Genomic DNA, 24,220 nt, shown 5'->3' on the forward strand with positions numbered 1-24,220 from the left:
AGCTCCCTTGGGAGGAAAATTAGCATTTTTTTGCAGGCAACTGGCACATCATCACAAAAGACAAAATGGGTCCTAAACATTGTCCCTCAAGGATACATATTCCACTTTCATACCTTGCCAAGGATAAAAGAAATGCCAAACCTGCCACCAAATCAATGGGCAGAGGCACAAAAACAAATTACAGCTCTCATGGATATGAGAGCCATTCAACAGGTACCTACACAGGAGCAAGGACAAGGATTTTACTCAAGGCTCTTTCTAGTCCCAAGAAAAGACAAAGCATGGAGACCCATTCTGGATCTTTCAGTTCTGAACATCTGTCTGCAAGTACCAAAATTCAAGATGCTAACACTACAGCAGCTTCTTCCCATGCTGGGCAAGAATGCTTGGCTAGTAACATTGTACCTCAAGGAGGCATACCTACATGTCCCTATCAGACAAAATTGCAGAAGATACCTCCGCTTCATTGCAGGTTCAATGCATTATCAAGTCTCTGCACTGCCCTTTGGCTTATCTACTGCGCCCAGGGTCTTCACAAAATGCCTGGCACCAGTAATTGCATACTGCAGACAGAGGAATTCAAATATACCCATACCTGGACGACTGCCTTCTTCAAGCAGAAAGCAAGGACATTCTTTTAAAGCATCTGGCATTTGTCAAACACCTTCTAAGTTGCCTAGGGTACACAGTAAACGAAAAGAAATCAAAACTAGTGCCCTCACAAAACATAATATTCCTGGGTGCCAGCTTGAATACAACGGCCCAGATGGCTTATCTCATGCCAGACAAGTAACAACAGCTGACTCAATATTTCATAATAATGGCAACAAAGACCCAACTCCCTGCAAGAAAAATTCTGCAGGCCTTGGGATTCATGGCATCTTGCATACTACTAATACCATTTGCAAAACTGCATATAAGGAAATTACAATGGTACCTGAAAAGCATATGGACTCAGCACAGCCACAGCTTGGAAACAATGATACCACTCATTCCCTGCCTTCAACAGGAGTTTTTATGGTGGGCACAGGCATGTCACCTCAACAAGAGTCAGCCTTTCACCTTACCCACAGCCAGGCAAACTATGACAACAGATGCATCGGACTGTGCCTGGGGAGCACCCATGGCAGGACAGTGCATTCAGGGCAAATGGACTACAGATCAAAGGCATCTGCATATCAATCAAAAAGAAATGCTAGAAGTACAGAATGCCCTAACAGCTTTCAAGGACCTCTTACACCCAGAACAACTAATAGTAAAGACGGACAATACCACAGTAATGTGGTACATAAGCAAGGGGGCACACATTCCTACCCTCTATGCAGGCAAGCAATGACCATGTGGAACACGGCACTGTCTTACCAGGTTCAATTGCAAGCACAATTCCTGCCAGGAAAGAAAAACACATTGGCAGACGACCTAAGCAGAAACATCATGGATCCACACAAGTGGAAACTAGATCCACAAGTATTTGCAATGATAGCTCAAAAATGGGGATGCCCAGACATAGATCTGTTTGCCAGCCCCCAAAACTGCCAACTTCAAAAATTTTGCACAAGGACATTCCATCCACAAGCTTGGAAAGTGGACGCCCTCTCATTCAGTTGGAAAACATTAACAGTGTATGCCTTTCCTCCACTGCCTCTTCTAGCAAAGGTACTGCTGAAAGTCAGATTAGAGAGGCCACAAATGATACTCATTGCACCAGACTGGCAACGCCAGCATTGGTACCCAATTCTAAGGAACATTGGCCACGGCCCACCATGGATTATACCACAAATTCCTCACCTGCTCACCCAGCGAGACAATCAGATTCTACACAGCCAGCTCAAGACTTTAAACCTGGCTGCATGGCAAATTACCTAAACAACCAGCCAACACCTCTATCCAAAGCTGTTATGGGATGTCATTCTAGAGGCCAGGAGGCCCAGCACCAGGAAAACTTATTCAGACAAATGGAAAAGATTTTGCGCCTGGAACCAGGCTAAAGGCCACAATCCCCTTGATCCAAACATTCCTCAGATTCTACAATATTTAACTGAGATGTTGCACAAAGGACTTTCATTTTCATCTATTAAGATCCACGCCTCAGCAGTTTTAGCTCATTACAACACGGATCCTCCTTTATTCTCACATCCACTCCTAAGACAGTACCTCAGAGAGGCTAAAAACATAAGTCCGCCCAGGAGAGCACCAACACCTACTTGAGATCTCAACTTTGTTCTGGAAAAGCTTGCACTGCCGCCCCTTGAACCAGCTTTTTCAGCTGATTTAAAATTTCTTTCATGGAAAATTGCCCCTCTACTAGCAATAACCTCAGCTAGAAGAGTCTCAGAGCTACAGGTGCTAATGGCAGTGGAGCCTTTCCTCATTTTTCATCAAGACAGTGTATCTCTACGAACTAACCCTTCCTTTATGCCAAAGGTGGTATCCAGTGTGGCCCTAAACCAAACCATTAATTTGCCCACCTTTTTCCCAAATCCCCAGAACAAAGGAGAAAGACTCCTGCACTCTTTGGACATTCGCAGGCAATTACGTTACTACTTGGATAAAACTAATGCTTTCAGAAATTCTGACCAGCTCTTTGTAGCCTATGCTGCAGGATCACAAGGAAAAGCTATCTCAAAACCATTTCTAAATGGATAGGGCATAGCATACGTTTCTGCTACACGCATTATGGGAAACCGGTACCTGCTAACATTAGGTCCCCCTCCACCAGGGCTACAGCTACATCAGCAGCCTTTCTTAGGGGAGTGCCAACCAAGGATATTCTGGAAGCTGCAACCTGGAGTTCAGTGCACACCTTCACCAAGCACTATCACTTACCTCTATATTCTAAGACTAGAGCTGGTTTTGCCACTGCAGTTTTGCAGGGCCTACTAGTTTCTTCTAACCCTGTTTAACTCCATCACCCATCCTTAACTTTGGGATTCAACCCAAGTGTGATGACTGCAGCAGGGTAACACGATGAACATAGTACAGTTTTGTACCTACCATAAATGTAGATGTTCGAGTGTTCACCCTGCTGCAGTCCAGGTTACCCTCCCTCCATCCCTTCTGAACTAGCTGAACTTATCTATACCACTCTATCCTATACAACCTCTGTGGTGTATTTGCTTGTGCCTGAAGGTATTGTTTTATTTTTATATAGCTATGTGTGTATATATGTATATATATATATATATATATATATATTGCCTACTTATTGGGGGCACCTGACATCTGGGGCAAGAAAAACTGAAGAAAATGTCGTTGGATGCCTCTTATATACCCCTGCCGCTCTGATGTCAGGGAAGAAGTGACAGCAACCGACGCCGGACCAAGACTTTGGAATTCGGGCCAACTGATGGCAGGATAACCCAAGTGTGATGACTGCAGCAGGGTGAACACTCGAACATCTACATTTATGGTAGGTACAAAAACTGTACTTTATCTGCAAGAAAAATTCTACAGGCTTTGGGCTACATGGCCTCCTGCATTCTACTAATTCCATATGCAAGAGTGCATATGAGGAAACTACAGTGATATCTAAAAAGTGTTTGGACTCAACATTGCCACAGCCTGGAAACATTAATTTCACTCATTCCCTGCCTGCAACAGGAGTTTTGATGGTGGGCACAGGCCTGTCACCACAACAAGGGACAGCCATTCACTTTAGCCACAGCCAGGCAAACACTAACAACAGATGCATCAGATTATGCATGGGGGGCCCACATGGCAGGAAAATGTATTCAGGGCACATGGCCCCCAAGCCAAAGGCATCTTCACATCAATCAAAAAGAGATGCAAGCTGTACAAAATGCCCTGACAGCCTTCAAGGACCTACTTCATCCAGGACAGCTGCTGATAAAGTAAGCAGGGTGGCACACATTCCTAACCCCTCTGCAGACAAGCCATGATTTTGTGGAACCCAGCATTGACCTACCAAGTACACCTGCAAGCGCAATTCCTGCCAGGAAAAACAAATGCTCTGTCAGACCAACTAAGCAGAAACCTTATGGATCCTCACGAGTGGAAACTAGATCCACAAATCTTCAGCATGATAACAAGGAAATGGGGATGCCCAAACATAGATATTTTTGCCTCCCCTCACAACTACCAACTTCAGAGATTCTGCACAAGGACTTATCACAAAAAAGCATGGAAAGTGGATGCCTTGTCATTCAGCTGGAACAACCTTACAGTATATGCCTTTCCTCCACTGCCTCTCCTCCCCAAGGTACTCCTAAAGGTCAGACAAGAGAATCCACAAATGATACTGATTGCTCCAGATTGGCCACGCCAACACTGGTACCCAATCCTAAGGAGCTTGTCCCAAGGCCCAGCCTGGACAATTGCCTCAAATTCCTCATTTACTGACCCAACAAAACAAAATCAGATCCTGCACAGCCAACTCAGAACCCTAAATCGAGCTGCATGGCGGATAGTGTAACCATTCAGAATACACCTCTCTCTAAAGCGGTTATGGATGTTATTTTGGAGGCCAGGAGGCCCAGCACCAGAAAATCTTATGCAGAAAAATGGAAGAGATTCTGTGCTTGGAACCAGACACAAGGAATTGACATGCTTGTTCCAAATATTCCTCAGATTTTACAATATCTAACTGAGATGCTGGACAAAGGCCTATCCTTCTCATCAATTAAGATCCATGCCTCTGCCATTTCACCTCATTACAATACAGACCCTCCTATTTTTTCACATCCATTGCTTAGGCAGTTCCTCAGGGGGCCAAAAACATAAGACCTCCAAGGAGAGCACCAATACCTGCATGGGACCTCAATTTTGTCTTGGAAAAACTCACACTGCCTCCTTTCGAGCCAGCCAATACAGCTGAGATAAAATTCTTATGGAAAACAGCTCTGCTCCTAGCAATAACTTCAGCAAGAAGAGTCCCAGAGTTACAGGCATTAATGACTATGGAACCTTTTATTATCCTCCATCCGGACAGGGTTTCTGTAAGGACAAACCCAGCATTTATGCCTAAGGTAGTGTCCAGTGTGGCTCTTAACCAAACCATTCATTTGCCTACTTTTTACCCAAACCCACAGAATAAAGGGGAGAGACTTCTGCATTCTTTGGACATACACAGACAGGTATGCTTCTACTTGGACAAAACTAAAGCTTTCAGAAAGACTGAGCAACTTTTAGTGGCATATGCTGCAGGATCACAAGGAAAGACTATCTCAAAGCAGACTATTTCAAAATAGATAAGACACTGCATTCGTTTCTGCTATTCACAACATGGCAAATCAGTGCCTAAGGGCATTAGACCACATTCTACCAGGACAGCAGCCACCTCAGCAACCTTCCTCAGAGGAGTACCAACCAAGGATATTTTGGAAGCTGCAACTTGGACTTCAGTGCACACTTTTACTAAGCACTACCACTTACCTCTTTACTCTAAATCCAGAGCAGGCTTTGCCACTGCAGTTCTGCAGGGCCTTATAGCCACTCCTAATTCTGTTTAGATCCAACCGTCCAACCTCAGCTTTGGCACTCAACCCAAGTGTAATGACTGCAACAGTGAAAGACGATGAACATAGTACAGTTGTGTACCTACCATAAATGTAGATGTTCGAGTGTATTCACTGTTGCAGTCCAGGTTACCAACCCACCATCCCCCTCTCTTTGCTGGGTCTTATCTGTACTTCTCTATCCTATACAACCTATGTGGTGTATTTGCTTGTAGATGAAGGTATTGTTTATTTTAGTGCATGCTTTTATAAGCAATGTTTTTTAGCCTACCCTTTTAGGGGCACCTGACATCTGGGGCAAGAAAAACTGAAGAAAATGGCGTCTGCTGCATCTTCTATACCCCTGGTGCACTGATGTCAAGGAAGAGGTAATAGCAACCGACGCTGGACCAGGACTTTGGAATTCAGGCCGACTGCGGGTAGCCTACCAGCAGGATAACCCAAGTGTAATGACTGCAACAGTGAATACACTAGAACATCTACATTTATGGTCGGCACACAACTGTACTTTCATCTCCATCTTCCCAACCACAGACTCTGGTTCTGGTTCAAGATATTCCCTATTCTTCTAGTCAACTCCTGTGCTTTTTTACTCTCCCTCAAGCATTTTCCTTTGGAACATTGGAAAGGGTTTCACTGGCATTCTTTCTGTGGACTTTATTGTTAGAAGAATGAAAAGAAGTGTTTCCTTCAGTTTGATAGCTCAGTTTGTTCTACAGTCTGTTGTATTTCCTCATTAGCCTGTTATGCATCAAAAAATTACTTCAATCTTTTAGGAGTAAAATATTCTGAAGACAACTGGATACAGCAGTATGATTTTCACAGCTGCTTCTCGACGTTCTGTCATTGCTGGGATAAATTTGCATCTCTTCTACCTGGTGTACGGTGAACAATCATTTTCCACAAATACTTGACTGTGTTCAATTTTTTAATACTTTGCATTTCTGCCACAGTTTTGTCAGGGTCATCTGTTTTTGCTGGTATGATTGCATCTTTTATAATACAGGTCCTAGCTGCTTTCTTATGGCCATGTTTGGAGCATACACATTATATGCCCTTATAATTAAGAAATCCAAGTGTGGAATACCAGTCCAGTTGCTTATTTGTGCTTTCATAAAATTAATAGTCTATTCCTTCCAGTTTCTGTGGTACAGTAGAAAATTTCAGGTTTTCTCTGCATGCTCTGTCCTCTAACTCTACTACTTCATTAAACAGCCCTTCTTGAGCAGTCTCATTTTCAGACAGCCTTATTCTTCATTTCGTCCTCTGAATTTTGCAGTTTTATCAGTTCTTCTGAATAGCTGTTTAAAGCTTCTTCCCTTTTTTCCAGCTTTTTGCTATTTGAATTGATATACTCTTTCAATATTTCATTTATTTTACATTTATTTTAACCAGCTATAAGTACATTGATTTATTTTTCCTGTAATCTACAGAAGCCTTCTCTTGTACCAGAGCTGGAGCTTGAACTGCTTTTTGCTGAACTGCTGCAGGGTTTTCTCCGTCAGTGTTTCCTCCTCACTTTTTCTAGTTGATTTTCTATGAGACCCTCAAAATTTCTTCTTTGCTGACATCCAGGCAGTGTAATTACTATTCAGCAACTGAATTTTACTTTAACTGACAGAATTACTAGTCTTTATCTCTCATATTCTTTTTTTCACTCTGGGAGAGCTGAAGTTAAGCTGCCAATCAGTTTGCAGCCATCTTGGAAGTCCTAAAATCTACTGTTAGGATAAGGTTACTTACAGAAGTGTACATCATATTTTCTCCTGTTTAGACTGTCTTCACCTATCCTTAGCTGCCATAACAGAATCATTTTATCTGTACACCTAAATATTTCATCTTATGTCCCCATAAGTATGGGTATTGCTGAACTAATTAATGCATGGGTGCATTGTTTATCACTGTTGTTGTGTTTAAGTTTATTTTATTCTGAAAAATTTGAAACCTTCTCAAAATGTTCAGCGCCATTGTGACCATTTCTGGATTTATCAAATGCAGAACAATATCATCTGCAATTAGCCTTCCAAGATGGCTGCACATTGAGTAAGAAACTTAGCAGAGAAGGCCTGTAGACTTCTGTGTTTATGGATAAATTTCCATAACTGGCTAGTAAGTGTACTGCCTGGATGCCAGGAAAAAAGAAATACAAAGCATCTGGAAAACAATGAGCTACAAAAAGTGAGGAAGAAACACTGACTGGGGACAGTTCTGCAGCTGTTCAACAAAAAGCAATGCAACCTCCAGACTGACTTGCAGTAACCTACAGGAAGATATAAGACAACTGCGCACAGACCTGGTTAAAATAAATGAAACATTGATGGAGTATATCACCACTAACAAAAAAAGGCTGTCAAAAATAGAATAAGCTTTAAACTGATATTCAGATTAAGTGATAAAGCTGAAAAAATCAGAAGCTGAAATGCAGAAAAGGCTGGCTGACTATGACACTACTCAGGAAGAGAGGTTTAAAAAATAATAGAATTAGAGGACAGCTCACATAGGGAAAACCTGAGATTTTCAACAATACCAGAGTAGCTGGAAGGAACAGACTGCATTAATTTTATGAAAGCCCGAATAAGCAACTGGACTAGTATTCCACAGCAGGAGTTGCTAGTTGAAAGGGCACATTGTGTTTACGTATGCTCCATACCTGGCTATGAGAAATATTATCTGCAAGTAAGGCTAAATGTTGATTACCGCACCAGTTGTATCTTTTACTTTGTGAATCCCTTATTTTCTTTTCTAGTGGTGCTAAATATAGTGCAAATAACAGAGAATCTTTCTTAGTCCTGTGTTTGTGAACAGCTTGTCAAAGAGGAGTTTACAACCCTTAATTCCTACCTCCATCCCTTCATATCCTTACTATTATGTTTTTTGTGGAACATAAATGCTACCATTTCCCTGCTGATAAGATCCCGGCTAACTTTACTGAATGTGTTAAACTCACCAACTCTAGCAGTGTTGTCTTGTACTATAATTCCATCTGGATTGTCATATATATTTTTGTTTGAAATTTTATGGTTGTTCATTTAAAAAGAGAAAAATATTTAGCAGACACAGTACATATTCAACAATGAATGCATCCAGACAAAGACAACAGTGAAAATTAAACTGCTCTAATCAATTGTGTTCAAACCACAAATTGTGTTCAAACCACAAATTGTGTAACTATTTACAGTTTATATGTTCAGCACATATGATGCCAGGTAACTCCAGCTGATCATCTGCTGCGTAGTTCATCTGGAGGCAAGTAGTACATTTCATCCATCAAACATGCTTTAATCACAAAGACTGGTATATTTAGCAAAAATGAAATCCTTTTGGGCAGTCACCACATGATAGGTGGGTGTTGTTATAGGAGTATCTAATGAATCTTAAATGTGTATGTATGATGAACCTAACCTAGATTCATACGTGTGTATTAGGCTAATGGCCCTGGAGCCTTTACAAGCCTAGCCCATAGGATTTCCCTGGGATTGTGCCACCCGACCTTAGTTCCCAGTGCTTCTGTCAAGGAGACCCACTAAAGTGATCCTCGGGGTGAATTTTCAATTTCCCATCCACTTATCAAGATTCCTCTTGAAGAGGGCCAGTGAGGTGCTCTGTTTGACATGTATGGGAAGTGTATTCCATAGCATGGACAGTCTCTGGGTTATGAACCTGTCCCTCCAGCATGTTCTGTTGATTGTAGTAATGAGGTTGAGGTCTCTGGAGCATGTGGTGCAGAGGGATTGAGATTTCTTTAGATGTAGCACTTCTAACAGAGCTGGGTCAGACATGGCTTTGTGTAAGTCAAGCAGAGATTGCCTCGGAGGAGGCAAGAGGAGACAGAGAATAGTTGGAGTTTAAGTCTGTCCATATAGAACAAGTGCTTAAGGCCTAGGATCCTCTTTGTGAGGTACTTTTGCAGCCATTCCAGTTGTTGCAGGTGTCTAGTGAGGTACATGCCAAATGGGGCATTGTACTCGGATTGGCCTAATGAGGGAAGAGTAGAGGGAGACTGTGAAGGCTGCCAGCCTAGCCAGATAGAATTGTGCAGATAATTCTATAATTTGTCAGTATAAATGTTGAACTACAGACTTGTTTTTTTTAAATGAAAGAATATGCTGTGAAATGTGAACTTAAAACAATGTAACAACATTACCCTCTGCTGTAAAGAAAGCTAAGACAAGCATTTCTTGTTTGTCCTTTGAAGTTCAAATTATTTCATGACTGTCTTTGATTACAATTCTTCTCCGGCCGGGCTAGATGAAGGCATCCTGCCTATTGTTTTAACTTAAGGAATAATTCCTAGAGTTTACATGTGGGCTGTCTCTTAATTATGTAGTTTCCTGCAGGTGCAAGATAACAATTATGTAGTATATGTTAGCCTGGGAACACCAGGAAAGTGTAAAATAAATGATGTAATGGGAATAAGGACTGGAATAACAATTTAAACAGAGAGAATCAGAAGGCATTAAGCATTTTGTCTTGATCATCCAACTCACAGCTTTGCCTCTTGCTCACATGTAAGTTATCTTAGATTTGTGTTTTCTTTTAGGGATAGCTAGAAACTTGAAAGATTAGACTGTTTTTCTGTGGTGTCAGAACTGTACTACTGAATTATTTTAAGTATTTCTATGTGATCTCCGAACTCTTGGCTAGCACTCACTGTGTAGTAAAAAGTATTGTCTTGTAGTTTTAATTATTTATTATTAAATATTTTAAAACCTTTTAACTGTGGCTGGTTTGTGTAGAGATAATTTAAGCGCTAGAATACATTGCATATTTATAGTGATTACTGTACCAAGTCACTCTAATAAGCCTTGACTGTTTATTCACATCTACCAATTGGATAATAATAATTGGACACCCTTTTAAGGGCCTTTGGGTAGCTGATAATTATTAGCTGTGTGGTGGCTGGGTACTATCGTATAATCTGGGTAAAAGGGGCACAGCTGGAGAACCTGTGCCAGCCTTCCCCAGAAGTGTCTGTGTGGTTGTATAAACTCTTATCTCAAAGTGTGTGTGTGTGTGTGTCAGTTACTTGGGCAGGGACACAAAGCACTGGTTGGACAGAGAGGGTACTGGAGATTTTAGCTTGCCCAGCTGGGCTGAGATCTGGACTCTGTAGCTGTGCCGGTGGGGAGTCTTATGGGGACCTAGGGAGCAACCAGCCCTGGACTAACTGTGATCTCTGTGTGCTCTTAAGGGAAATTGCACTTTACTGTGTGTATTTGTTATCCTTTCCTTATACATGTGACGCCCTCTCTGGTGTTAGTGGTGTGGATTGAGGCTCCTTGATTGCTGGGCCAGGACACCGACATCAGAGAGACAATGACTTATTTATTCCTGGATGCAAAACCCTTAGTAATGAGATGTGCCGTGTAGAAGGACTTTCTGACCACAGTGGCAATGTGGTGGTCAAAAGAGAGGTTGCTATCAGCCTGTGTTCCCAGATCTCTTGTAATGCCTTCTATGTTCAGTGGAGTACCAGTGATGTGGTAATTTATGGGAACCGGCTTTTTCCCAAAGGGGATGACAAATTTTGGCATTGAGCTTAAGGCCATGGTTCTGACACAAGTCGGTGGTCTCAGTGAGGCCTTTCTGTAGGATGTCAACATCACTTGGGGTGTTAATAATAGCGCCCAACTTGCAATAGTCTGTGAACTTTGTCAGAGTCCCTTTGTGTTGGTCTGGACTTCAGAGAAGTAGGTACCAAACAGGAGGGGACCCAGGACCGAACCCTGTGGGGCTCCACTCGTGACTGGTGGGCAGTCTGACTTGGGAGTCAGCTACTTTCATACTGTGGATTCTATCTGTGAGACAGTTTGCAACCCACCTAGTAATATAGGGGTTGATGCCTAGCTTAGTGAGTTTTTCTGATTCCTGAATGAGGAATGGTATCAAAGGCCTTGGCCAGATCAAGGTGGGCTGTATGAACCAACTTACCTTCTTCCACAGCTCTGGTGACTGACTCAAAGAAGTTCATAAGATAACAGATTTCTGGATTTCCATTCCTTGGCAAAAATTAAATTGGAAACACTAGACAGAAGCCGACCTGCCTCTAGTACTGGGAAAAAAGATGACTCCTTGGGATAGGGCATGTCTAAAAGTCACAGTTTCCAAACTTACTGAATGGTGGCTTAAGTACCTGTTCCAAAGGTGATGTTAGATTCCCCAAGTACTCCTTTATTGGCATACATTTGCAGAACATATGCAAAATGCCAGTTTGGGGGGAGGGGGCTGAACATTTCCAACAGTTACTGTCAAGCTTTATTCATTGTCTGAATTGTCTGCTATCAGTGAGATACCATTTGCCTAATAACATCATAGTGTGTGCATGTATTGAGCTTGAATGTCCAAACTAAGAAGTAGGCAATCATCTGCAAATAAATAAAAGAAACTATAAATTCTCATGACGGTATGCTCTAACTTTTACTGGCACTTCCATACCTAAAGGAGTATACTAAGGCAAAAGAGAGCACCCCTGCCTCTTCCCTGTTTGACCCACATCAGAGAGCCAGTCTTTGATCATCACTCTAAATGCCATTTGCATATATAGGTACTTCCTCGCATTCTAAAAGTTCCCCCAAATCCCTACTTCTTAGTGGTGCTGAATAACCTGTTCCAATGTACAGAATGAAAGGCTTTGGAGATACCTAATAGAACCATCCCTGGTATAACAGAGCAGCACCCAAAATGAACTAGAAGATGCTGCTTTTCATCATTGTCCGTAATCTGCCTTCCTTTTACAAAACCATTCTTAGCTGGTTAGACTAGGTGTGGTAGGGCCTCCTCTAATCTTATTTTTCAGGATCTTAGCAAAGATCTACAAGTCTAAATTTATTAGGATGATTGGCCTGAAATTCCTTACAGGAGGCACTGTCATAACTGTCAGAATCAGGAAAACCATCGATTGGTTATGATGCAGTTTAGACTGCTCAAAAATCTGGAAAGCTATGCAGATTAACCAAGGTATACCAGAGGTGTCTTGTCTCCCCACTTGAAAAACTTTGGAGGTAGTACAATGCTCTTATGAAAATTTTCATACTGTCATCCCATCTCTGAGTCTGTGTGTATGGAGTTAGTATATTTAGGTAAGAGTGGTATGGAGCAATGTCCCCCACATAAATACTGGAGAGCAAGGTGGTTTGCCTGCCCGTAAATCACATCCCAAGACATGCATATAGCTTAAATCTGCCTACACATGCTGACAATCGCTCCATTTGAGTGAAGCTGCGTAAATGAGCTTGGATGATCTGGTCAGATGTTGTAGTCTTTGATCAGTGTTGATTGTATCATACTGATTTGTCATGAGTTAGACTCGTATCCTTTGTGCTTGTATCATTCTACAATTTTACCCTTCTGTCCCCACCACACACCTTCTTCCTCAAAAGGTTCTAGAGTTCCTTACATGTAGTGAGGATTTGCTTCCACTATGGGTTGTTGAATACCAAACACCCAATGATCCTAGTAACCAAAATCTAATGTTCAAAGCACAAATCGCAGAAAACATAAATGTTTTTTTTCTTACGACATGCTGCCAGTATCCCCTAAATTTATGTATACTAACTCCATGGTCACATCAACTTGAAGGGAGAACCCCCCCCCCCCCCCAAATCTCGCTGGCAATGATTTCTGTGGAATATGGCATTTGGCGATATAATCCTTGGTGTCTTGGACCATTGACAATTGGTGCTCAAGGAATCACACTTTGTCCACCTGTAGGATAATTTGAATATTTATTGTTGCACTCTTTATTTGATGAAGTAGACTAGCCTTTTTTATTGGAGTCTGCATCAACATTGTTGGGGGTACTGAGAGGCATTTCTGCTGAGCTAAATTTGGCAAGGTGAGTGGTAAGTTATGAAAGGAAACACTTTTTTAACAACTAGTTATCTGTATTTGTAATATGCATTTTCTCTTAGCATAATCTCAACTTTTACTTTTAGGGCCTGACTTTTATTGTCTATTGTCATGTCTACAGATACAGCAACATTTTTGTATGGATGTATTTAGAACTCACCTTCTGTCATCAGTGGTTGCAAGCACTGTTGTTGGCTAGGACCCACATGTGGAGACAGCTTGAAAGTTAATTTTGTAAATGAAGTCTTAAAGCATTTTTACAGCCTGCTGATAAGGCACACAAGGATATACTGTTATGGTACTGTTATGCCAGTTGCACATTCATATGTTGAAGCACTCTTGAGTAGAACATCAAGCTTTTTGTGTTTCAGATGCTTGAAGTTAACCATGTTCCCAGTAGTTATATATCAGATTAGTTCTAGAAAAAGCCACATTCATTTAATGGTATCTCTTTATGTAAGCATATCTAATAGCTTTATATTGTAGGCAAGCTTTGTAGTTTAAAAATAATTACCTGAGGTAATCTTTTCAGAAAACTAGGGACTGTCTAGGCAAAGGAGACCACATTATAGTAATATGTTTCATACTGACGATTCTTATGTCTTCATTTTTGTTTAAGATTCCAGGTGGAAAGAAGTTTGACACTGCAGTTGTAAATGGATTTGTGTGTACCAAGAACATTGCCCATAAAAAGGTACTGTATAAAGAACAGAGTATGCATGTTTAACATTTGTCACTCTTCCAGGCAAGTATTACCAAGTAGTTAACTTTTAAGGAAGTTATTCTGGGTACTGTTTAATAGGGAACAATCAGAAAAAAGTGGCTTATTTACATGGGAAAAACAGTTTCTTACTTTTCTTTGCAGACTATGCTGTTGTATAAGTGTTGGTTGTAATAACTCCAAATCTGATGCAGATTACTTGGGAGAATTTTGTCTTGCTCTTTTGCTGTTTTAACAGATGCAACTTAATTTGGCTAGTAATTAAGGAAAAACACTTTTAAGACATGGTAGGCTAACCTTCTGAGACCAAAATAGCTTGTGTATGTAACAGCTGAAAAAAGAGTTGTAGGTATTTGAAACTGAAATCAGTTGTTTAAGGTTCTCTGATGTGGAAGTCAGTCAGTAAATATAATACTTTGGCTCTGGATGAAAAATAATCCCTTCTTTAAACTATAGCAAGCCACTTGCTGCATATGTAACTAGTAATTTGCTAAAGTCATTAAGGGAGTGCTGAGCACTTCAACTATGACCAAAAAGAGATTATCAGCATTCATGTATGTATGCTGGTAGTCCAATAAACCACACACGAAGAGCTAAAGCACTTTGGTAAATTCATTATTAGCATTCAGAAACTAAGTGCCAGTAATGAAAGTTGTGCCTTTTGAGATCTTGGACCTGGGGTGGCTCCCCCTTTCACTCCCACTGTAGCTACACCTCTCAAGATAGTTGTTGTTTGTGATTCTTTGTGCAGTGTGACTGTACCCAATATTTAATCATAGGAAACTACAGTGTGAGACATACATATATTCTGCTCACCAGGCTGAGTAAAGTGGAGATCACTGTTAGGATCTGCCAAATCACCCATGCTATCAAGTCGTTAGACCAGAAGTACTGGTGTGACCGTCATAGTAAATGACATGAAAGATACCTCCCTGAAGTATATGAAAAGTGACGTTATTTAGCTCTCAGACTGTGTCCCAGGCTGGTGTGTGCCTAGCTTTAAGCAATATTCTTCTTTCACCAGGGATGATGCTGCAATATAAACAAAAATTGATAGACTTCAGTAATTAGTTTCTGGTGTCATTCCAAGGGGACGCAATATTTATCAGCATTGGAAGATGTAGTCAATAGACCACATTTGCCAAGTATGATCTGCACCTGTGCCTTCTAGGTCTCTGAATATTTGCTAAAATATTGCCCTACACATATTGCCTCTTAGGCAATGCCAAACTGACAAACCTGACAAAGCAAAACCAACCCAAGGGAATCTAAAGTTGTTACTGCTCAGTGCCAGGAGCCTAAACAAGAAACTTAATTCCCTCCAGGCTCTCCTCACCCTGGAGAATGTGGTCATCTGTGCAGTTACTGAGACATGGTTTAAAGCTGTGGAGAGTACCTTGGCAGTGCAGAGTTACAATGTTTTCCACACATTCGTTCCAGCTACCGCACAAGTAGGGACCAAAGGTGGAGGTATCTCAGTCTGTATCAACAACAAACTCCCCTCAAGACTAGTAAAACAAAACAATGCACTTGAGCTTCTCTGTATCCAGATTTCCATAGACAAAGTCCCATGGCATATCCTCACAAGCTACAAGTCACCCATTATGACCCGAGAAACCCATAACATATGCTTGAACTTATTGGTGGCTGTCATCATTCAATCCGTTGCCATAATCATTGGTGACTTCAGCTACTCCTCTATAATCTAATATACTTACTCGACCCCAAACCTACAGGCCTAAAGATTCCTGGACTTTGTAAACACATACAACTTGGATCAGATAGTCCATATGCCCACTAAGGGTGCAAACATACTCCACCTGGTGTTCACAAACCTGAGAGAATGCTGCAAGCCCCCCCCCCCCATAGTGTAATGTCCTCTCTTGGAAAGTCAGATCATTTCTGTGACCCCCCAGCCAACCCCTTAACATTAAGGAACTGTTATATGACAAAATTCCTACTACTAAAGTCATACCTTGTCAAAATGTCAAGCCCCCAAAACCCTGAGAACACCTGATCTTATGCAGGATTGTTCACAGAAACCATGTATAGTCATGTCAGTAAATGCAGACAGCTGTGCCTTCCAGAAAAAAGCCCAGAACTAACTCAAAAAAACAAGCCACCCTGGTGAAATCCAAAGATAAACAGTCTGCACAATAAAAGAAAAACAAAAGTCAAAGCCAAGGTTAGGAAGTGCTGTGCCTAGCATGATAAACACACACACACTCCTCAATGTAAATGAACAACTAAGAGGGCAGATTAAGTCTACTAAAGCCAAGTTTGAGGTAAAGATAGCTTCCCAGGCAGAAGACAGCAGCAAGGAGTTATTTAGCCATCTCCAAAACGTCAAAGGCAGCACACAGCAGTGTGCAAAACTGATTGAAAATGAGGCCACCTAGACAGAGGCTGAAGATGTAGCAAATCTGCTGGCTGACAACTTCAACTCCAGTTTTACTTCTCCTCTCTCCAACGGCCACCACCTATGAAATTCCATTAAACACCTCCTCCCCCAACTATCACTGGAGAGCTAATCCTAGATGCTCTTTCTGAAGCCAAAAACATTGCGTCACTGGGCCCGCAATAATATCCTAGTATGCCTCCTAAGTAGCCTGAAGCATGACCTGTTAGGACCAGTGGAGTCACCATTTAATCATGGCCTCCAGAAAGACTTTGTGCCGTATGAATGGAGAACTGCAGTGGTCATACCACCACGCAAGGGTGGGCCATCAGCAGACCCCAGGAACTACACAGCCATGAGTCTGATAATCCCATATGTAAAGCAATGGAAAGAATTATAATGCGAATGATTAACAAGGACATAGAAAACCTTCAGACACCAGATCCATCCCAGTTTAGTCAAGAACAGTTTATGCCTACTCATCCTGGTGGGCATCTTTGAGGTCAGCAAGGCAAAGAATGAGGGCAAAATGTTGCATACTGCCTTCCTTGACCTGCCCAAGGCATTTGATACAGTATTCCACTCCACTCTGTCATTGTAAACAAAGTCATGGATATAGGCATAAACCCCTGTGTTACACACTGGATAGTTAGCTGTCTCTCAGCCAGGAACCAGGAAATTAGGATAGGGGAGACCACTTCCACAAAGAGGCCGATCACTAGCAGAGTCCCACAAGTCTCTGTGCTGGGTCTGCTCCTTTTTGGCATCTACTTCTTAGAAGTTAAAACCAGTGTCAAGGGGACTGTGTCTGACCAAGTATGCAGAAGATTATGACGATAAGGAATAACAGACAAATAACTGGTGCCAAAGCCACAGCTTAAAACTCAATCCCAAGGAATGCATAATAGTACCTGTTGGAAAGTCAGCTGTCCTAGAAATTAGAAATTACCTCCATAGTAATAAGAGTTGAACTAGTAGTCTGGGATTTAGGTACTTAAGTAGACAGTAGTAAAGAAATCATTCTATGTTTGTCAGTTTGCAAGCAAGACAATGTCATCAAGGTTTAAGGAAGTAATCTCTTCATTGTGCTTGGCCCTCATGAGGGCCATTAATGAGTACACTGCCCCTTTAGTATGTACCTGACTAGGCGCATGCAACAGCTGCAATGTTCCTCACAAAAAAAAAATAAATAAATACAGGGCGTAAACAGCATGTTCTATGATTGCCTCAACACTACATACTCTGTTTCCTAATGATTATGCCTGGTATACAAGGCATCCTTGGATCCCACTCTGATGGACCTTTTTCATATCTACAAAATTAATAATATCAGAATTATGTGATCCAGGGACTTAAACTTTGCTTGTGATATAAATAAAACACATGAAGCAGACCGCTTCCCTAATCCTATTCAAGAGAGACTTGGACCAGTGGATGGGAAATTGGCAATACACCCTGGGTCTATTACCTATGTTTCTAAATGACAGAGGCAGTGTGTAAGTCTTGTCCTGGATTACAGATATCCTGTAAAGTAACCTGTTAATCACGTAAATTTGTGAGATACAATCTGGATGCTTGGCTGAGCTTATAAAGGCCCCACTGATTGCTAGCCTGCTGTACAGCTGTGAACCTAAGTATGCCAGTTTGGATATTCATATTATTAGAGGACTCTCCTCTTACCTCAGAAGGGCAGTTATGGTAATTTAAAAAATGTTGAAATATCCTTTATCACTCACCTTCCCCTTTCTTGATATATTTTTCTAAATGTTATGGTTGGGATGGGTCCTCTGACTTCCATCATCCTTACCCCTTTGCCCCCCCTATTTCCTAACAGAGGGCTGTAGGTATCAGTAGGGTTACCTAGGCAGGTCATGCTCCACCCAAGGACCTTGAACCTCAGGCACTCAAAGACCTGAACATGCTGCTGACTGAAGTAACTCATATACTACCAGTGTCCGGATGACAAGACTGCCAGGGCTCTCCATTGGATGAGAGATGGGGAAAACTGAGTTCCCTTCTGATTCTACAGACCAGGAGTCCAATGACTATGATCCTTCTGATTATCTGGACATGCCCTTATCAGCCTGTGCGGATTCAGATGCAGAGGAATCCATTCCCTCTGCCTCCCCTACAGAGGATTTTTATTTTGCTAAAACCTTACACACTTTGAGAGCATTTCCACCGGGAATGCCAAGACTAACCTCAGTCCAAAAAGAGACTCTGAGAATTTTTAGAGTTGCCTCAGCACAGGCCTCTAGCTATACCCCCTGTCCTGGATGTTGTAGAGGATGTCTTTATGGAATCCAGTCTTACAACAGACACTTTACCCTTGGCCCCTTGAAACCCTGACTGGTACTACCGAGTACCTGATTCCCACAAGTTTCTTTTCAAGAATCCTACTGCTGATCCAGAGATCATTTCCCAGGGATCTAAAGGTATTAAGGCTACTACAGCCAAAAAGCCTACCCCTTCAGACAGGGATTCCAGAGCTTTAGACAGATAGAGTAAGAAGGTCTATACCTCTGCAACTCTTGCTATCGGAGCATTGAATTGCCAGTTTCATATACTGAAGTATCAGCAACATATTATGGATCTAATTAAACAAAAAATGGCATTTCCAGATTGTGCAGAAAACAAAGATTTACAAGAGCTAATGCATTCTGCAAACCAAGTTAGTAAGCATACTTTGCAGTGTGGTTTTGATGCCCTAGAAGCATCTTGCAGGGCAGCAGTCACTGGTTCTGTACTGAGAAGACATGCTTGGCTGAAGGAACAAACCTTGCCAGATCATGTAAAATCCAAATTACTAGATGCTCCTTTAAATAAGGACCGTTTGGCACCAAAGCAGTAGTAGTTCTTAAAAAGGTGGAAGAAAAAGCTAAATCTATGCAAACTGTTAAAGAATTCTTACAAGTGCAACAACCTAAATTCAGTAGGCATTGCCCTTTAAAGCACTAGTCCTTTCCAGCCCCTTCCAGGCCTTCCCAGACAAGACCCAGGGGAAACGGGCCACCCAGACTGCAGTCTCAGGGTATACAGAAATCCAAGCAATGAAGTGCCCACACCCCAAAAACAGGTAGTTAGCCGCCCCCTTATGGAAAAAGTTCACCAATGACTTTTCAGATCTACTTCACAGCCCTGCCCAACTGCTTGTGCCCCTAGGAGGAAAACTTGCCCTTCATGCAAAAAACTGGATGTCCATCACTCAGGACTGATGAGTCCTCAACATTGTATCCCAGGGGTGCAAATTCTACTTCTATTCACTGCCAACCCCAAGCGGGTTTCTAGACCTTCCTCCAAACCAGTGGCCAGAGGCCCAAAAGCAAGTATTTTCCCTGCTCAGTATCAGAGCTATTCAGCCTGTTCCAGTAGAACAAAGAGGTCAGGGTTTCTACTCCAGATTTTTCTTGGTGTCCAGAAAAGAGGGCTGCTGGTGCCCTAGCCTGGATCTTTCAACTCTAAGCACCTTTCTGATGGTCTCAAAATTCAAGATGCTTACCCTGCAACATCTTCTCCCTATGCTAGCCAAGGATGCCTGGTTAGTCACCCTAGACTTAAAAGAAGCTTATCTGCACATCCCTATAAGGGAGTCCATGTAGGAAATATCTACATTCCGGATCTATGCACTATCAGTTCTCTGCACTTCCATTTGGCTTATCTACTGCACCCAGAGTATTCACAATATGCCTGGCTCTGGCCGTTGCATACTGCAGGCAGAAAAATATCCAAATGTACTCCTACTTGGACGACTGCCTGATTCAGGCGGATAGTCAAGAATTGCTGCTTCAGCATCTGGCATTTGTAAAAAACCTTCTCACTTCATAGGGGTACCCCATCAACGAAAAGAAATCTAAACTGGTACCCAGTCAAAAGTTTGTATTCCTGGGAGCAAGCTTGGACACAACTTCCCAGATGATATTTCTAACTTCAGAAAAACAGGTCTGTCTGACAGACTACTTCAAACAAATGTTCACCAGAACCCAGCTATCTGCAAGAAAAATACTGCAAGCCCTATGGTTCATGGCCTCATGTATTCTGCTAATTCCATATTCAGGACTGCATATGTGGAAACTTCAGTGGTACTTAAAAAGTCTTTGGTGCCAGCATTCTCAGGACTTGGAAACTGTCATTCCTATCATACCTTGTCTAAGGGCAGAGTTCCTTTGGTGGGCAGTAGCATGCAACCACAACAAGGAACTGCATTTCACAGTACCCCATGCCGCCAAAACCCTGACAACAGACACATCCGACTGTGCATGGGGGGCTCACATGGCAGGCAGAAGCATTCAGACCCACTGGAGCCCAAAGCAGATTCCCCTGCACATCAGTCATAAAGAAATGCTAGCTGTACAGAATGCTCAAACAGCTTTCAGATACCTAATCCTTCCAGGACAACTGCTGATAAAAACAGACAACACCACAGTTACGTGATACATAAACAAGCAGGGGGGACCCATTCTTACCTACTCTGCAGGTTAGCCATGGGCCTATGGAACATGGCCTTGAGCAACCAAGTACATCTACAAGCTCAATTCCTGCCAGGCAAGCAAAATTCTGTGGCAGATGACTTGAGCAGAAATCTCCTAGACCCACACGAGTGGAAGTTGGAGCCCAACACATTCAACCTTCTGATCCAAAGGTGCGGGAAACCAGTGGTGGATCTCTTTGACTCCCTCGAGAACCATCAGTTAAGCAAATACTGCAGCAGGAACCCTCACAGCAGGGCCTGGAAGGTAAATGCCCTATCCTTTCAATGGGAAAATCTCTCAATATACGCCTTTCCCTCTGCCCCTTCTATTGAGTACTACTCAAGATAAAAGAAGACAAGCCAAGGGCAATTCTGATTGATCGGGACTGGCCACACCAGCACTAGTACCCACTCCTGCGCAGCCTGACAGTGGTGCCACCCTGGCATATACATCAGACTCCTACCCTGCTGTTGCAGCAGCAGGGACAGATTTTGCATCCATAATTGCAAACCCCAAACCTTGCAGCCTGGCTTATCACTTGAATATCCCACTAGCAACCCTCAGCAAACAGGTGCTTGATGTCATTCTTGAAACCAGAAGGCTTAGTACTAGGAAATCCTATGCTGAAAAGATATTGTTCTTGGACTCAGTCTAAAGGAAAGGACACAGCAGTGCCCTCCTTACCTGTAATCCTGGATTACCTAGCAGAACTACTACACAGAGGCCTGACCTCCTCTTCCATTAAGATTCATGCGTCTGCCATCTTGGCTCATTATAATACTGAGCCACCTCTTTTTTCCTCACCCTCTCATCAGAAAGTTCCTGAGATGGGCTAACAACTTAAGGCCCCCCCAAGGAGAGCACCCACTCCTGCCTGGGACCTTAACTTTGTATTGGAAAAGCTCACGCATTTATGTTAAGTGTACACAACTGTACTTTTTGCACTGGCTTCCCTACCCTACGTAAGATGGAAACAAGCCCCAAAAGTGGTAGGAAAGGCGATTAAAAGAAAATTATGAAAAGAAGATGAGAAAAAAAAGCCTGGAGGCCCTCTGGACTACAGCACACTGAGGGAACATTTAAAACTCAGCCCAGCATACCCCCACATCACAAATGTGATCCTAAACCTCTCCCTAATCATTCTAAACCTTCCTTTTGCCTCCTTACTCATCTAGGGAAGGTTGGGCCTCCTCTTGAAACAGTGGAAGACTATCTGTAAGGGCAAGGTAAGCCCTGCAAATTCTAAGGCCTGGGATACAGTGTTCAGTTTCAGAACAGACCAAAGGTCCTGTTCATTCAGTCCATCAGATGTGGCTTATGGCTTCTCAAGCCCCAGCTCTGATCTGGTCTATCTGATTTAGTGCTCTAGGCTTGAGCCCTTCCTAACATTTCTACCCAAAATTCATTGCTCCTCCCTGAGTAATTCTGATCTCGTTTGCCACCTCTTGGAGAAGCATGACCGATCTTGCCAGGTAAGTGTTCCATCTCTTACTCGATACTGTTTTTTTCGTGAAAAGTAGTCAGTTTCAGCCTATGGCCATTTATTATTTAGTACAGTAGAGTAGTACTAGATTTTGCTTCTAGTTCAAGTCTATTTATATTTAGATCTTAGTTAGCCCTTCTGTTACTGACCTCACAGCATTTTTGATTTTCTGTCAGACAGTCTTGGCACTATTCTTAGCTTATAGTGTAGTTGTTTAGGGCTGATTGTTATTATACTTCTTACTGTTACAAATTTTTCACTAGTTTGATATATTGAATGTAAGATATATTTGTCTGTGTGTGTAGGCTATTTAGATTTGGATAGTGATATTTCTGTCTGTTAATCAGAGTGTAATGTGAAATTGTTCGATCTCGCCGTTGGTTCTTACACACGGGTTCGGAGCCGATCCTCGGCTCTGAGTCGGCCACATCACCAGCTTCGCATCTTTGAGAAAGCTCGAGGCACAGTGCTATCCCATGATCCTCCGGTGTCAACCCTCAGATCTAGTTTGCCGCTAGCAGCAGATCGCATACTGAGAGGCTTGGGCCAGTATATTTTCATTATATTTAATCTTTTTCGAAGTTGTAGTTTAGAATTAGTGCTTAAAGTAGTTTTATAAGTAGTATATAGTAGTGTAGAGAGTGTTAGTTAACAGGGTGTGTTTTTTCTCTTAGATAAAAATAGTTTAGTATTTACTTAGTTAAGGCCTTGGATTTTTCTGTCAGGATTAACAGTAATCTTTATATATTATTGTAGTTTTTTGCCTTAACTTTTTCCCCTTTTTTCCCTATAACATAGTTAGATAGTGTTAAAACTGTTTCTATTATTATTATTATATATATATATATATATATATATATATATATATATATATATATATATATATATATATATAAATACTTATATATGTAGTGTGTGTTCCTATATATTAGTGTGCTGTGTTTTTTGCTATATATTTTTTCATAACTTTACAGTTAAAAATGTCTGAGAAAGCCAAATCGGGCTTCAAGAGATGTCAGTGTGGACAAAAGATGTCCATTACTGATAACCATTCCTCCTGCGTCTACTGTCTTGGCCCTCTCCACTTGCAGGAAGATTGCTCCATATGTCATTCCTTCAGTGGGAGGGTCATGCTGGAAAGACGCAGGAAGTTGGTTGACAGAGGGTTGCTTAAACCCGAATTTCAAGAGGCCCTGGACAACACTGAACAAGTGTCCAAGTCTTCAAAGTGGTCGAAGTCTTCAAGAGTGTCAGAGATTAAGTCATCGGCTTCGAGCACCTCTTTCCAGATTCGGATGCCGGCTCCAAAGGCCTCGGGGTCGGGCGTCGAGTCCTTGTCTCTGATCGAGACTACCGTGTTGGAGCTGGTATTGGAGTTACCACCACCTTCAATCCTTCGCTCGGTGACGGCTTTGGCACCTTCAACGCCGCTTTTCGATTCCGACGTCGACCGAGTGGTACAGAAGCTAATGGAGAACTCGGCTCTGTCCAAACTCATCGAAGTTTCATTCCAGTTGGTATCGAAACTCTAGACCCTTCCTACCCCTTCGACCACTCCTCCTCCGAGACCTCTCGAGTCGTTGGAGCCAGGAATTGAAGAGCCGATGAGTGTAGAGCCCTCGGGGCCGAAGCCTCCAGTTGTGCTATCGACACCTTTAACCTCGACACCCTCGGAGACAGCCGGGGGGTCTCGGAGCCGACGGTCTTTCCTTGGTTCCGTGGGGGACAGTCGAACCGAACCTTCGGTTCCGACTCTTCCTCTCGGAGCCTCGGCTCAGATCAGTTTGGTTCCTTCCTCAGGGTCGGAGCCCGTGGCTCCAGTTCCAG

At 42.3% G+C, this 24,220-nt stretch overlaps 1 protein-coding gene across 1 annotated transcript in view; it reads left to right on the forward strand.

Annotated features, from left to right (window-relative positions):
• PIKFYVE (phosphoinositide kinase, FYVE-type zinc finger containing) overlaps positions 1–24,220 on the forward strand; it is a 3,858,188-nt gene that overhangs the window by 2,099,056 nt on the left and 1,734,912 nt on the right. The window contains 1 exon segment of the mRNA XM_044075403.1: positions 13,942–14,016. Coding sequence (XP_043931338.1) covers positions 13,942–14,016 — 75 coding nt within the window.

Source organism: Protopterus annectens, chromosome 6.part1 (assembly GCF_019279795.1).
Source record: "Protopterus annectens isolate FY-2018-M chromosome 6.part1, PAN1.0, whole genome shotgun sequence".
In the NCBI taxonomy this organism is placed as follows: Eukaryota; Metazoa; Chordata; order Ceratodontiformes; family Protopteridae; genus Protopterus; species Protopterus annectens.